The 13,765-nt window shown below is 43.4% G+C and overlaps 1 protein-coding gene across 2 annotated transcripts; it reads left to right on the forward strand.

The window, feature by feature from the left end:
- Positions 1 to 387: 387 nt before the first annotated feature.
- poldip3 (polymerase (DNA-directed), delta interacting protein 3) lies at positions 388 to 13,318 on the forward strand. Of its 2 annotated transcripts, none has more exons than XM_079820963.1 (10): positions 388 to 511; positions 1,019 to 1,122; positions 1,226 to 1,581; positions 1,736 to 1,795; positions 1,905 to 1,994; positions 6,289 to 6,474; positions 12,273 to 12,350; positions 12,456 to 12,585; positions 12,724 to 12,790; positions 12,940 to 13,318. In XM_079820963.1, exons 1-10 carry the CDS (start codon positions 444 to 446, stop codon positions 13,148 to 13,150), a joined length of 1,350 nt encoding a protein of 449 aa, XP_079677089.1. In that variant the 5' UTR covers positions 388 to 443; the 3' UTR covers positions 13,151 to 13,318. The 2 variants fall into 2 exon arrangements, with proteins under 2 accessions (XP_079677089.1, XP_079677090.1); XM_079820964.1 differs by having other exon boundaries at positions 392 to 511; positions 1,739 to 1,795.
- The last annotated feature ends 447 nt before the right edge of the window (positions 13,319 to 13,765 follow it).

The following is a 13,765-nucleotide window of genomic DNA, read 5'->3' on the forward strand; positions in this document are numbered from 1 at the left end:
GGGTGCGAATGAGGGCTTCACGCGGTGCATTGTGGGATCGTGGGTGACGTCACGGCGCTTCGCTGTTCCTATTGGCTGTAGGGACTGGCCTTGTTGTTCTTGAAGTGTTTTCTCGTGAGAATATGATCGTAAATGTTGGGCTATTTTATTAAGCCAACAGAAATACATTTATTTGTGGTGTTAAAATTATACTATCATGAGTACAAATGACTAATTTAATACATTTAAGGTTTTGTACAATAGCAAGGCATTCATTATTGTTTACGTATTTGTATTTAAATAAAAAGAATAGTTTTACTCCATTACATGAGTAATTTGAAAACGCGTTTCAAGCGTGTGTTTTGACCCTTTCTGCTGCCCGTCACGCATTGCTTTGTCCCGCCCATTAGAACGCGTAACGCGCATGCGCACTGGTGTCTATACGGAATCCAGCAAAGGTAGATATGGCGGATCTCTCTCTGGATGAAGTGATTCGTCGCCGCAGTGTTAACGTTCGCGGAGTCAGTAAGAGGTAAACCCGTCCAACACTTTAATCCGCGATAACAGAAGCCTCCGCGGCGTTTTAGCCGTGTTGTTTTTTAATGTAAACGCAGTCGTGTTAGGCTCTTAGAGAGCGAGATGTCCCGCCTTCCCCCGCCGCTCATTGGTTAACACGGCCGCTCCCGTGTTCTGATTGGCTGACGCGCGTGGATCATGGCGTCCAGCGCGTTTCTGTGGCTGTTTTTTTTTTACAAACAAACCGCGTTCATCCCTTTAATATCTTTCCTATAATGCCTACACTTTATCTCGCGTTACTGTAGATCACCGCTGTTCACACGGCACGCGCGCTCCTTCAGTGATTGATCGATGTATCAATCCGTCGATCGAGCTAACAATAACCAGTGACGTGTATAAGTGTAGCGTGTGTTTGAATGAGTGGATATGAGCGTGATTCTGACGGATATAACGATCCCACAAGAGCCAGAAAACCCTTTTTAAATGTTATTCATATGTAAGTGTTTGTTTGTCACGCCCACAGGCCCGTATATGGCCGGGGGGCGGGGTCAGTGGGCAGGGCCTTTGATGCGCGTCAGAAGATTGGCAGCAGTGATGTCAGACAGAGACTGGGCGGAGCTACAGGAGGTAAACACCGCAAGATGGCCGCTAGTGAAGTGTGTGTCCTGCAGACTAACCTGTGTGTGTGTGTGTGTGTGTGTGTGTGTGTGTGTGTGTGTGTGTGTGTCAGCGTTCCAGGTGAAGGATGCGCGGGAGAAGCTAGCGCAGAAGGACGCGCGGTTCCGCATCCGGGGCAGAGGGGGCGGGGCCAGTGGCACAGGGGCGGTTCAGGATGCACGGCAGACCCTCAACTCCCGCAAACATCAGCCGCCCGCCATCGCCTCCGTCTCGCCCTCGCCCAAACCGCCCGCCGGGATCCCACACATACACATACACAACACCGGCCCCAGAGGGGGCGTGGCCATGCAGCCCGGGGGCGGGATTACCAAAGTAGTCGACGCGCGCGATAGGCTGAGCCTGAAGAGGAGCGTCCCGACGACGTCCAATCAGATGGACACCTCGCTGAAGATCACCAAAACCATCCAGGTGAGCCAATGACAGACGAGCGTGAGTTAGTTATCGTCATGTGACCCACGGCAGGACTCATGTTGTGTGTGTGTGTGTGTGTGTGTGTGTGTGTGTGTGTGTGTGTGTGTGTGTGTGTGTGTGTGTGTGTGTGTGTGTGTGTGTGTGTGTGCAGCAGAGGCCTGTGGGAATGACCAGCGGGATCCGCATCAACGTTCCCAGCAGAGCGGCTCCGGTCAGTGGTCACAACACACACACACACACACACACACACATCAGTTTTATGAGTGAGACCACACACTCTCACACACACACACACACACACACACACTCTCTCTCTGTAGGGCGTGTCTGCTGCTGATGATGATGATGATGATCGAGTGATGCCCAACAAACAGATGAAGTTCACCACAGCCAACAGCCTGCAGACACGGGTGAGACACACACACACACACACACACACACACACACAGCCTGCAGACACGGGTGAGACACACACACACACACACACACACACTCTCACACACACACACACACACACACACAGCCTGCAGACACGGGTGAGACACACTCACACACACTCACACACACACACACACACAGCCTGCAGACACGGGTGAGACACACACACACACACTCTCACACACACACACACACACACACACACACACACACACACACAGCCTGCAGACACGGGTGAGACACACTCACACTCACACACACACACACACACACACACACACACAGCCTGCAGACACGGGTGAGACACACACACACACTCTCTCTCACACACACACACACACACACACACACACACAGCCTGCAGACACGGGTGAGACACACTCACACACACTCACACACACACACACACACACAGCCTGCAGACACGGGTGAGACTCACACACACACACACACACTCTCACACACACACACACACACACACACACACACACACACACACACACACACACTCTCACACACACACTCTCTCACTAGGGTTGGGTATCGTTTGGGGTTTTTTTCGATACCGGTGCCAAACCGATACTTTAAAAAAAAAAAAGAGCCACAAAACAAGGTGGATGACATTTAAAGAATGGCTTTTTATTTATTTTATTAATTATTATTTAAATTGAACTATTTATTAAAAGTTTAAAGTATACTTAAATATATAAAATATAAATAAATACAAAACACAAATTAGGCTAAATTCACAGTAAAACCTAAGCCATCTAACCTAACTCCAATAGGCCTAATTTAACTCTGAATAACCGTTACAGTAATAACTGCAGTCGTCTGTCTTCTTTCTCTGCTACAAACCAGCTTCAGCTTTATTTAGCAGAAATATGACCATATTCTATGGCTAAATATTTTAGAACGCATCGCCTTATTGTTTCCATGGAGACGCGTCCGTCATGCTTCTCACATGACACACAGCAGCTGCAATAGCGCTGTATGACAGCTCAGCTGTATCGGGTTTATTTCTTAATATTCACAAACTTGTTAACTATGTCATGAACTATCTGATATTCTGATTTTCAAATATGTGTGAGTGGATGTGTGTTAGTTGATCTATACTGCGCGAAGTCAAGTTATAACTGTCTGAAAGGATTGTTTTTGCCGCTTCCAGAGACATCAGTGTGTATTTTTTGCTAGTAACGTTAGGCTACTTATGGGCATTTAAATGTCTGAAGCCTAAAATAAACATGATGTGGTTGAAAACATAACCAAACCACATACAATGTATTTATATATGGCACTGGGTTTCGGTACCCAACCCTATCTCTCACACACACACACACACACACACACACAGACTCTCTCACACACACGCAGACACTCTCTCACACACACTCTCACAATCTGAAGTGTAGATTAAATGTGTAGTATTATAAGAAAATCAGATATTTGAAATAAATGATAATCTCTAAAGACTCCAACTTTTCTCTCTTCAGGTTTGATTATAATCGTAATTTAACGTAATTATTGAAGAAGAGAGAAATTCAGTACAAAAAATGCTAGACGTTGACAAAATTAGTTAATTTGAATTGTTATAAATGTGATTTCATAACATTTAGATATGAATCCAACTGAAGAATACTTGTGGAGAGAGTCAAATAGCACATTTACTTTTATATTTAAACTGTATTTTCCAAAAGATGGGCATAAATCCTACACTAACCCTGTCTGATTATCCATTTGGGTCTTTTATAAAGTGCATTTTACACAAACTGATTTTGTTTGAAAATCTATTAAAAAATCTATATTTCTAATGTATTTATATAAATGTAAAAATGATTATAAATACTCCAAAAAGTGCACAGATGTTGAGTAAAAACATTAATAAACAGAGTAAAATTACATTTGTTCTAAAAAAAAACTATTTTGTTACAAAAGTACATTTTGTTGCCTGCGGTCTGTGGAGATTCCCAAACGAAGGGCTAAATACATGAGAGAGAGGTCAGCTAGATATGAGAATTGATATTTGTCATTAAAATAATGCTTTTGTGATTTATTTTGCATAAAAATGTATGAACTGGAGGGACTGCCTACATGAGCGTAATTTTACGACTTCTATAACCAGTGTTGGGGTTAACATAGTGCTGGGCGGTATACCGGTTCATACCGAATACCGGTATTAATTTTCTTTATGATATGAATTTTGATGATACCGCAATACCGGTATATGTCGCTAAACAACGTTGGGAACGCGGCGCAGCGCGTCATTGTTTGAGAGGGGACCCATTTCATTGATGCACTGCAGTAAGAGCAGTCAGAGCACAGTTGAGATCGCATTACAGCACAGCCTATGGCTGTATCCTATACTCTCATTCACTATTCCCTACTTTATCACTTTATTTGAAGGAGTGAATGAAAACGTGCGTGAAGTCGGACAACCGTTGTGTGTACATCGGCTGTACACTCGTTATTGCGGTGCAATGGGATAGAATGAGTGCACTCAATAACGTCCACTAAGGTTTCGGACACCACTACAAAGCGCTGTGCCCTCCAAATAATGCTATATTTGAGGTTATGGGAGCGATGTCGGATTCAGCCCTTGATTATTGTTGAGAATTCAAACTACACGCGGCGCGCGAGAGAGAGCGGTTTCTGCACGGAGCGCCGCGATAAGTTTAACAACGCTCACCACATGGATCATATAGCACTGATATAGACCGGAGCGAGCGCGTTTAAAATTTTTATGGACATATTTCAAAAACTCTAGTGCTCTAGACATGAACCAGAAGTGTGTATGCGCGCATATTTCATCACGTCTTATTAAAATGAAATGTATGCACTGATTACACTGATAACCTATGTCTGATCACGAACGCGCTGACACGATGGATTATTCAAAAGACGATGTAAGTTAATAAATAAACTGACAATTCAAAGAAGAATGGGCCAAAAAGTAACTGCTTTATTCTTTCTGTGTTAAACTGATGTGTGTCATTCGTTCCGAGAGTCCTGTTAAATGTATTGCTAATATCCTAATTTCTCTTCGTTTTGGCAGTTTGTTGTTATATGAATTAGATTTTTAAAATGCTTAAGGTGCCCTCAACTCAACTTTTAATATTCAGGTGTCTGTAAGTATGATTCTAAACGTGTTGCAGGTCTGTGTTTTATTGGTTGTTGTCTCTCCACAGCATCATTTTGTAAACCTGCAGACCTATTAACTCTAGTGTGGAATTTTTCTACAATATTCACTCGTCATGACAGTAAAACAGGGCATTCTAGTCAATCTCCTGCAGTATTTCCTCTCTCAATCAGTAGAAAATGTGATTAACACCCTGTCATGCATAGGGGAAAAAATACCGTCATATACCGTGAAACCGATATAATTTAGAAAAATACCGTGATATACATTTTTGGTCATACCGCCCAGCACTAGGTTAACACATTACAAGTAATCAGATTACTTTTTCAAGTAACTAGTAAAGTAACGCATTACTTTTCAAATTTACCACTAAATATCTGAGTTACTTTTTGAAAAAAGATTTATTTGACTGACATGTCTCCTGCCCCCATGTTGAGAGAAATCGAGAGTTAGTGCAGAGGTGTGTGTGTGTGAACATGATGGTTATTGTAGTTCTAGACTAAATGTGAGCATTTATTTATCTCACTTGCACAATAAAGATTCAGTACTCCTCAAAATCAATAAAATCAGTCAAATGCTAAATCAGAATACTAAGCAAACCTCCAATAATTAAATGTTAAATAAAACTAATATTATGCATTTAATCCACCTTTATTGACCAATGTGTTGCTGCTGACCTTCGATGATTTCAGTTAAACCATGAGCAAATATTACTAGGTTTTGTTGTTATTGGTAAAATTTCTTCTCCTATTGTCCTGTTCTTCCATTATCCATCTTTACCTCAGCCTGAGGCTTATTATTTCAGTTTTGGTATGAAGAGGTCTTTACATTTGCACAAAAATAGAACAAAAAGTCCAGCCCAGGTGAGAAAAAGTACCGTAACGCATTACTTTTCTTAAAAAGTAACTAAGTTACTCAATTAGTTTTTTATGGGAGTAATATTGTAATGCATTACTTTTCAAAGTAACTTTCCCCAACACTGTCTATATGCTTATAATGAACTGTGTGTAGTGGACGAACTCTTCCCACAACACCGCACTGACACACACACACACACACACACACACACACCGCTTTATTACAGTTATCATTACAGGGTTATGAATATGTTTCGTTTATCTCTCTCTCCACAGCCGGTGCCCGTCTCTCTCTCGGCACCCATCACTAAGGTGGTGAAGAACGACTCGTACACGCCCCCTTCCGTCCCCGTGGCGACGGCCCGCCCCCCCACACAGACCCTGCAGCCCGTCTCCAGGACGACCACCGGCACGCAACAGGCGGGTGGAGTCACCAGCGGACAAACACACGCCCCCCCACAGGTACACACACACACACACACACATTGACCAGCTGCTACAACATCAGAAGACCATTCACAGGAAGTATATGTTCTTTACAGCTTTTGAACAGTTATAGCGCCACCTATGGGTCAAAATGGCAAAGTTGTTTTTTTTTTTTAAATGATCTCCAATATTTAAAGGGTTAGTTCACCCAAAAATGAAAATTCTGTCATTAATTACTCACCCTCATGTCGTTCGACACCCGTAAGACCTCTGTTCATCTTCAGACACAAATGAAGATATTTTAGTTTAAAGCTGAGGCTGAGAAAGGCTTCAGATAGGCCTCCATTGGCATTCAGTACATTTACACTCACAAGACCCAGAAAAGGCACTAAAAACAACGTTACAAAGTCCATCTCACCACAGTGACTCTACAATAATCTTACGATGCGACGACAATAGTTTTTGTGCGCAAAAAAAATCAAAATAACACCTTTATCCAGCTTGTTCTTGTCTTCCGTGTGTGTCTCCACGACGCATGCGTGAGAATATGAGCAGATCCGGCGTTCGGACACATGACCCAGAAGAGATTTGTTTACGAGCAGAGGAAGACGCGCGTATCTCAGCTGTTGAATTCTACACTGATCGTGCTTTAGGTCTCGGCGAAGTGCTCAAAATGGGGCTTAAGTGTGTATTTCATCGATTCCCGAACGCTGGCGCTACGTCATATTCTCGCGCATGCGTCGTGGAGACACACACGGAAGGCAATAACAAGTTGATTAAAGGTGTTATTTTGATTTCTTTTTGCGCACAAAAACTATTGTCGTCGCATCGTAAGATTATTGTAGAGTCACTGTGGTGAGATGGACTTTGTAACGACGTTTTAAGTGCCTTTTATCGGTCTTGGGAGTGTAAATGTACTGAATGCCAATGGAGGCCTATCTGAAGCCTTTCTCAGCATCAGCTTTACACTAAAATATCTTCATTTGTGTTCCGAATATGAACGGAGGTCGTACGGGTATCGAACGACATACGGGTGAGTAATTAATGACAGAATTTTCATTTTTGGGTGAACTAACCCTTTAAGGAACGATTGGACGGACAGCATTTGAATTTCTCCAGTGCCGTGAGTCAATCAGGCCCTGTGAGTTTCATTCCGACCGGCCTCCGTTAACCTCGTCTGATAGCTGCTCGAACTCCATTGGCCAATGGCGGCCATGTTTTTTGAGATTCGCCAGTGTCCTCATAGACAGTCATGGCACCTCGGACGAAGACGCCACATGCCGATTCTCAGGTCAATCGGACTAACTGTTGGGTGGTTACAGCAATTCTCATGTTATTTTCCCAGTTATAGCGCCACCAAGTGGCCAGTCTCTTTATCACGTGACCACAGAACGAGCTCTTACACGCGTGTGCTGAGTTTGGTGAAGATATCGAGTTCCGTTCCCGAGTTACAGACAGTTTAGGAAAAGTGGCTCCTCCCATTTCCAGCGTTTTGTCGGCCCTTAGCAACCGTGAACCCAAAGTTCCACTTCTTTATATAACTATTCTAACTATACTCCAGAGAATCTCCAGAGAATCTTCTGCACTGGTTTGGGTCCGATCGGGAGCCTAGCTATCCTGGGAAAACCCAAGCCTTTACTCGGCCAGTCCTTCTGCCGTCTGGCTCTGATGTCTCTGTGGTGGTTAAACATCAGATATAATTAATCTCTAGCGCCACCACCTGTCCAAAGTTTCACTCATGTTTATGCTAATAACTTTTGAACCATAAGGGATAGAGACAAATTTCTTTTCCTCTGATTCCTGAGCTCAAGCCGATTTGAACGTCATTTTCTGTCATGGAAATTTTCCAGCCATTTTTAATTAACCTCCTCCTAGGCCGTTGCTCTGATTTTCACAAAAATTTTACCAAATCATCTTCAGATCATGCTGACAAAAAGTTATGGAAATTCAAGTTGATTCATCAAATTTCTGATAAACACGCGAACAAATGTTACGTAGTGGTTGCAAAAACACACTTAAGGCTAAACCTCCGCAACACTTTATCGTATTCAAACCAAACTTGGTACATGTCATCACAAGCATGACCTGAGGCAACATGCAGCGTTTCGACGCAGCGCCACCTACTGTTAAATGGACTGCATTTATATAGCACTTTTAACAGACCAATGGCCATCCAAAGCAACTGGGTTCCGGTTTGTAGACAACCTACATGAACCACTGAGCCACTGCCACCCCAAATTTTGGTCAGGAGATACGAAAAATGGCTATTTTTGCTTATAACTTCTGGACTAGGGGTTAGGGTAAGGCTGTCGGCCATTTTGAATTATGTGCTAAAATGCTGTATTTTATGAACACATGAACGGATTGTTACGAATCTCTGTATGGGTCATCAGCTCGATGCCCTGAAGGAGCCTGAGAAGTTTTGAAACAGCGCCTCCTAGTATGGATAATATTTTACCCCAATGGCTTATAACTTTGGGTGAGATTGACTTATTTTCATGGGAGTAACTTTATTTGTTTCCTGAATCCTTGCCGAGTCCAACGATACCAGACTTACCCGGTTTCGGCATATGGTTTGTGCAGTTTTGTAATTTAGCGCTTATAAAATGTTAGTTGATATCTTCAAAACCGCTAGTCCGATCGAGACGAAACCAGCGTCAGAAGTTCAGAAACATAAGTCGATAGCTAAACGCTAATGCCCAAATGTCAAAATATTGACAGTAAGGGGGAGTAAAATCCAATCAAAGTCAGGTGTCAGTCATTTTTTACGTGTTTTTTAATATTAATGTCTACTTCCAAAATGAAATGAGATATTTTCACCAAAATCGACACACACATGTATGGGCTCACGCCGAGGACACAAAAAAAATGGTAGGATTGTGCCTCTTGGTGGCGCTATAATAGAACAAAATATGACTGGCTCTATACAACTCAACTCTTTAATGTGGGGTTTTAACATTTTTGCTTCAAATGTCTTCACTCATTTCTTCAGTTGGTCTGCTGCTGCTTTCTTGTTTGCTTCTGTTGCGCTTGGCCCCGGTGTTGCTGCTTGCAGATATATTTAATCTATAATTTGTTCCCTGACAGATCGTTTTGTCTGAGGGCAAAGTGAAGTTTCATAACTTTATATTTTCAAGCTATTAAACTTTACCGTTGTAGTCTTCTAGCGCTGACTTTGTTTGACTGAATTGCTTTATTTATTGTATAGCTTCGTATACCTTTTACTTATACTTTTATAATGGCTATTGATCACACATAAACTGACATTTAACAAAAAGAGGTTGTGTTTTGTCATATTTCATTTTATTATTTATATTTTTTTGTTGTTGTTTTTTTAATGTAAATGAAAAGAGGCTGGGTTTTTTATATTTTGTTTTGTGATATACATGCATTGAAGATAATATGCATTACCTGCACTACATTATGTGGCTATAATATGTTTAATATTTTTCAATGAAAATGTTTTTTTTATCATATTTCATTTTATTGTAGCCTAAAATATACAAATATATACTGAGTGATACTGTCAAGAACGCTGATTGTCCATTAGCAGAGTACTGGACTAGTGTCCTCCCGTCCTCAGGAGTTCGTTCTCCAGAGTCAAACTTGGCAAGTCACGGACGCAAGTCAGAAGTTTGCGTATGAAATATGTCATAAAACACTAGGGGTGTGCATTGGCACTGCCCTCACAATTCGATTCGATTACGATTCACCAGGTAACGATTCGATTCAATTCGATTCTACGATGCATTGCGATGCATCAAAATTCTACTGCACACAACAAGGCAAATTTTTAATCAGTCATGAGGCAATACAAGCAGTCAGATATTGAACAACAGATTGTATTGGCTGCTATGTGTGTATTATCACTCTCCTGTATCTTTGACATAAATGTCATTCAATAATATAAAATTGAATGGTACAGGGTATTGGATATGGCATTTTCAAACCTGAAAAAGAAAACATAAATCACTGCTTTCAGTGCTTTGAATGAGAAATGTTTCTCTTCTCTGCTTTAGAACCATTTGAAATTATATAGAGCAATAATAACCAACTAAGCCAACTTTTTCCAGCAGTGAACATAAGTGGGGGTTTTTTTTACACACAGTAAAAAGCTCTAAGTCAGGGCACTTCATGAACTCCTGTGCAAATATTAATCCGTAATTACAGTCACACTATTGTAACAACAACCACCACCCAGGCACCCAGCAATAAAAATATTCAGTGCAACACACACCGTAACGTTGACACTAGGGACTCGTCAATTCTCGTGCTTGATTTTAGTGTGGCAGGCGCGTTAGCAGGGCGTAAGCAGCGCATATTTTTTTAGGCGCCCATGTTAACAGATTAGAGCATTCACATCACACGCAGAGGCGGCATCGCAGGAGCAGGAGCAGCAGTGCCGCGATCGTTTCGGCGTCGAGTCTATTTTTGCCGCGCTGCTCACGCTGATTTAAAGCCACAGTGGATTGTTCTTGATCAAAACTGACCAGATTAACATGGAAAATAACAAATTTCACCATAAAATCATGTAGTGAAGTGCCCCGTGTGTTTCACAATCACCATATGACACCCAAACTTCAAAAGCCTGTTTAAATGATTAAAACTAGAAGCATATATTCACTTTGATGTTAACTTACATTTATCATGTGAACTACTTATATACAACAAGTTATATGCATGTGTGTTTGGGACAGAGGGGAACACGGTCGCATTTGCTGCCCATCATAAATCAAAGCACGAGACAGACGGGGCTCGGAGGAGGAGACCGGAAAATGTGACATAATGTACAATATTTGTCTGTATTTGCAATATCTGCGCGAGACAAACGCTGCCAGTGTGAATCCACAATGGGGGCGCGGGCTCCGGCTCTCCATACCCACCGCTCCGCGTGCGGTGTGAAGCCGGCGTCAGAATCCGAAATGTGCCCAGATGTCCGCTTTCCAAGCTCTGGGTGCGTTTTTAATTACCCGTCTATCGCGGTCATCTCCCTCCGCCTCAGCCATCTTGATTGTTGTTGTTATGACCCTGGAAGTAATTGAAACTTCACAACTTTATTGTCCAACTCAAGGCCAGAAAATAAACGGTGACATAATCGATTATGGCACTTTGCCGCATCGATGCTGAATCGTACATGCCCCGCATTGCGATGCATCGCTGAATCGATTATTGTTGACACCACTATAAAACACCACTGCCTCATTTCATTAAAAAACAAATCTTAAACATAATAGCCACACAAATGTGGTTCAGGCAACACGTAGCTAGGCCTACATTGATTATCTTATATATTTATAATAAAACAAAGTATAAAACAGCCTGCCTCTTTTCGTTTACATTTAAAAAATAATATATTAAACATTAATATGTGGTTTAGGTAAGGTGGCCAGATTTCTGAAATTTCCTATTAGAGAACACAAGCACAGACAAGAACGCATATTGAGAAACGGCCAGAGTCTCGCTCTGCATACGTCATCTCCTTCATCGCTCTGATTGGTTTTAGGTCTATCCAATTGCGCCCAGAGGCATTTGAGCGACTCCCGTTGGTGACGCCCCTTTGGAGATGATTTGTCTATGAAGCTTTGCCAGACCATAACTCAGCTACTACTGAGAATGCTCTGGGTTTAACCAGGCTAGAGCCTAGGACTAGTTCACCAAAGTAAAAAAATCCAAGATGGTGGAAATTAAGCGAGTTATGAGCCGTTTGGTGCTTTAGAGCGCTGTAGCGCCCCCATCAGGCTGACCGGGGCGATGCCCTGAGGTGATTGAGCACACACACACACACACACACACACACACCTCATGACCTCTCTCTCTCTCTCTCTCTCTCTCAGCCTGTCTTCAGTCCTCTGGAGGGCACCAAGATCACGGTCAACAACCTTCACCCACGCGTGACAGAGGAGGATATAGTGGTGAGTGTCTGTTTACACACACACACACACATGCACACACACACACACACACCCACTCACACGAAGAGTGACCAGTGTATCTCAGCTGTGTGTGTGTGTGTGCAGGAGCTGTTCTGTGTTTGCGGCGCGCTCAAGCGGGCGCGGCTGGTCAAAGTGGGCGTGGCCGAGGTGGTGTTCGTGCGTAAGGAGGACGCGGTCAGCGCCTACAGGAAGTACAACAACCGCTGCCTGGACGGTGAGCGCTCATGAATGGAGAATCAGCCGCTCGCTGTGTGTGTGAGAGACGCTTCACAGCTGACCCTAACTAGTGTGTGTGTGTGTGTGTGTGTGTGTGTGTGTGTGTGTGTGTGTGTGTGTGTGTGTGTGTGTTCAGGTCAGCCGATGAAGTGTAACCTGCACATGCAGGGCAGTGTGATCACGTCAGAGCAGCCCATCCTCCTGTGAGTTACCACACACAGATAATGATGATGATGATGATGATGCTGTTGATGATGATGATGATGATGATGATGATGATGGTGATGATGATGATGGTGATGGTGATGATGATGATGATGATGATGATGATGATGATGATGGCGTGTTCCAGGAGGCTGAGCGACTCTCCAGGCGTGGGCGGCTCGGCTCAGAAGGACTCGTCGTCTCGCTCCAGCTCCAGATCCGCGGGGGCCGAGGTGGATCCGCAGACCATCCTGAAGGCCCTGTTCAAGTCCTCCAGCCAGACCAGCAGCACCGGCGGTTCCGGCGGGACGGAGACTGTGAGCGGAGCACATGCCACCGCCTTCCGCATCAAGATCTGAGCCAGACTCTCTCTCTCTGTTCCTCAGTAAAGATCTGCTCTCTAATGTGTGTGTGCGCTCTGTCATTAGCACATGTTTACACTGCCGCTCTTCAGAACTCATGCTTGTGTTCAGACGTTTGTAATGTCAAGATTCTTTAATAAACTCTGTTCTTTTGAACTTCCTGTTCATCTGAGAAATAAACCAGTGATGCTTTCCACACTGATTATAACTCATGATTTTTGAAGGGTCATGTGACACTGAAGACTGGGGGAATGATGCTAAAAATACACTTTACTATACACCGATTAGGCATTACATTATGACCACCTTCCTACAGTAATATTGTGTTGGTCCCCCTGACGCATCGAGGCATGGACTCATGGACTCCTCTAGGTGTGCTGTGGTGTCCCAGTGGCAATCCCATAGTGCACCTTTAAGTCCTGTAAGTTGTGAGGTGGGGCTTGTTTGTGCACCAGGTGCCATGTGTTCCCCAGGTAAGACACGCACCCAGCCATCCACGTGATGAAGAAGAACACGTGGTCATCAGACCAGGCCACCATCTTCCATTGCTCCGTGGTCCAGTTCTGATGCTCACGTGCCACTGTTGGTACTTTGGGCGGGTCAGGGGTCAGC

This window comes from Gobio gobio, assembly GCF_949357685.1.
Source record: "Gobio gobio genome assembly, chromosome: 1".
NCBI classification, from domain to species: domain Eukaryota; kingdom Metazoa; phylum Chordata; class Actinopteri; order Cypriniformes; family Gobionidae; genus Gobio; species Gobio gobio.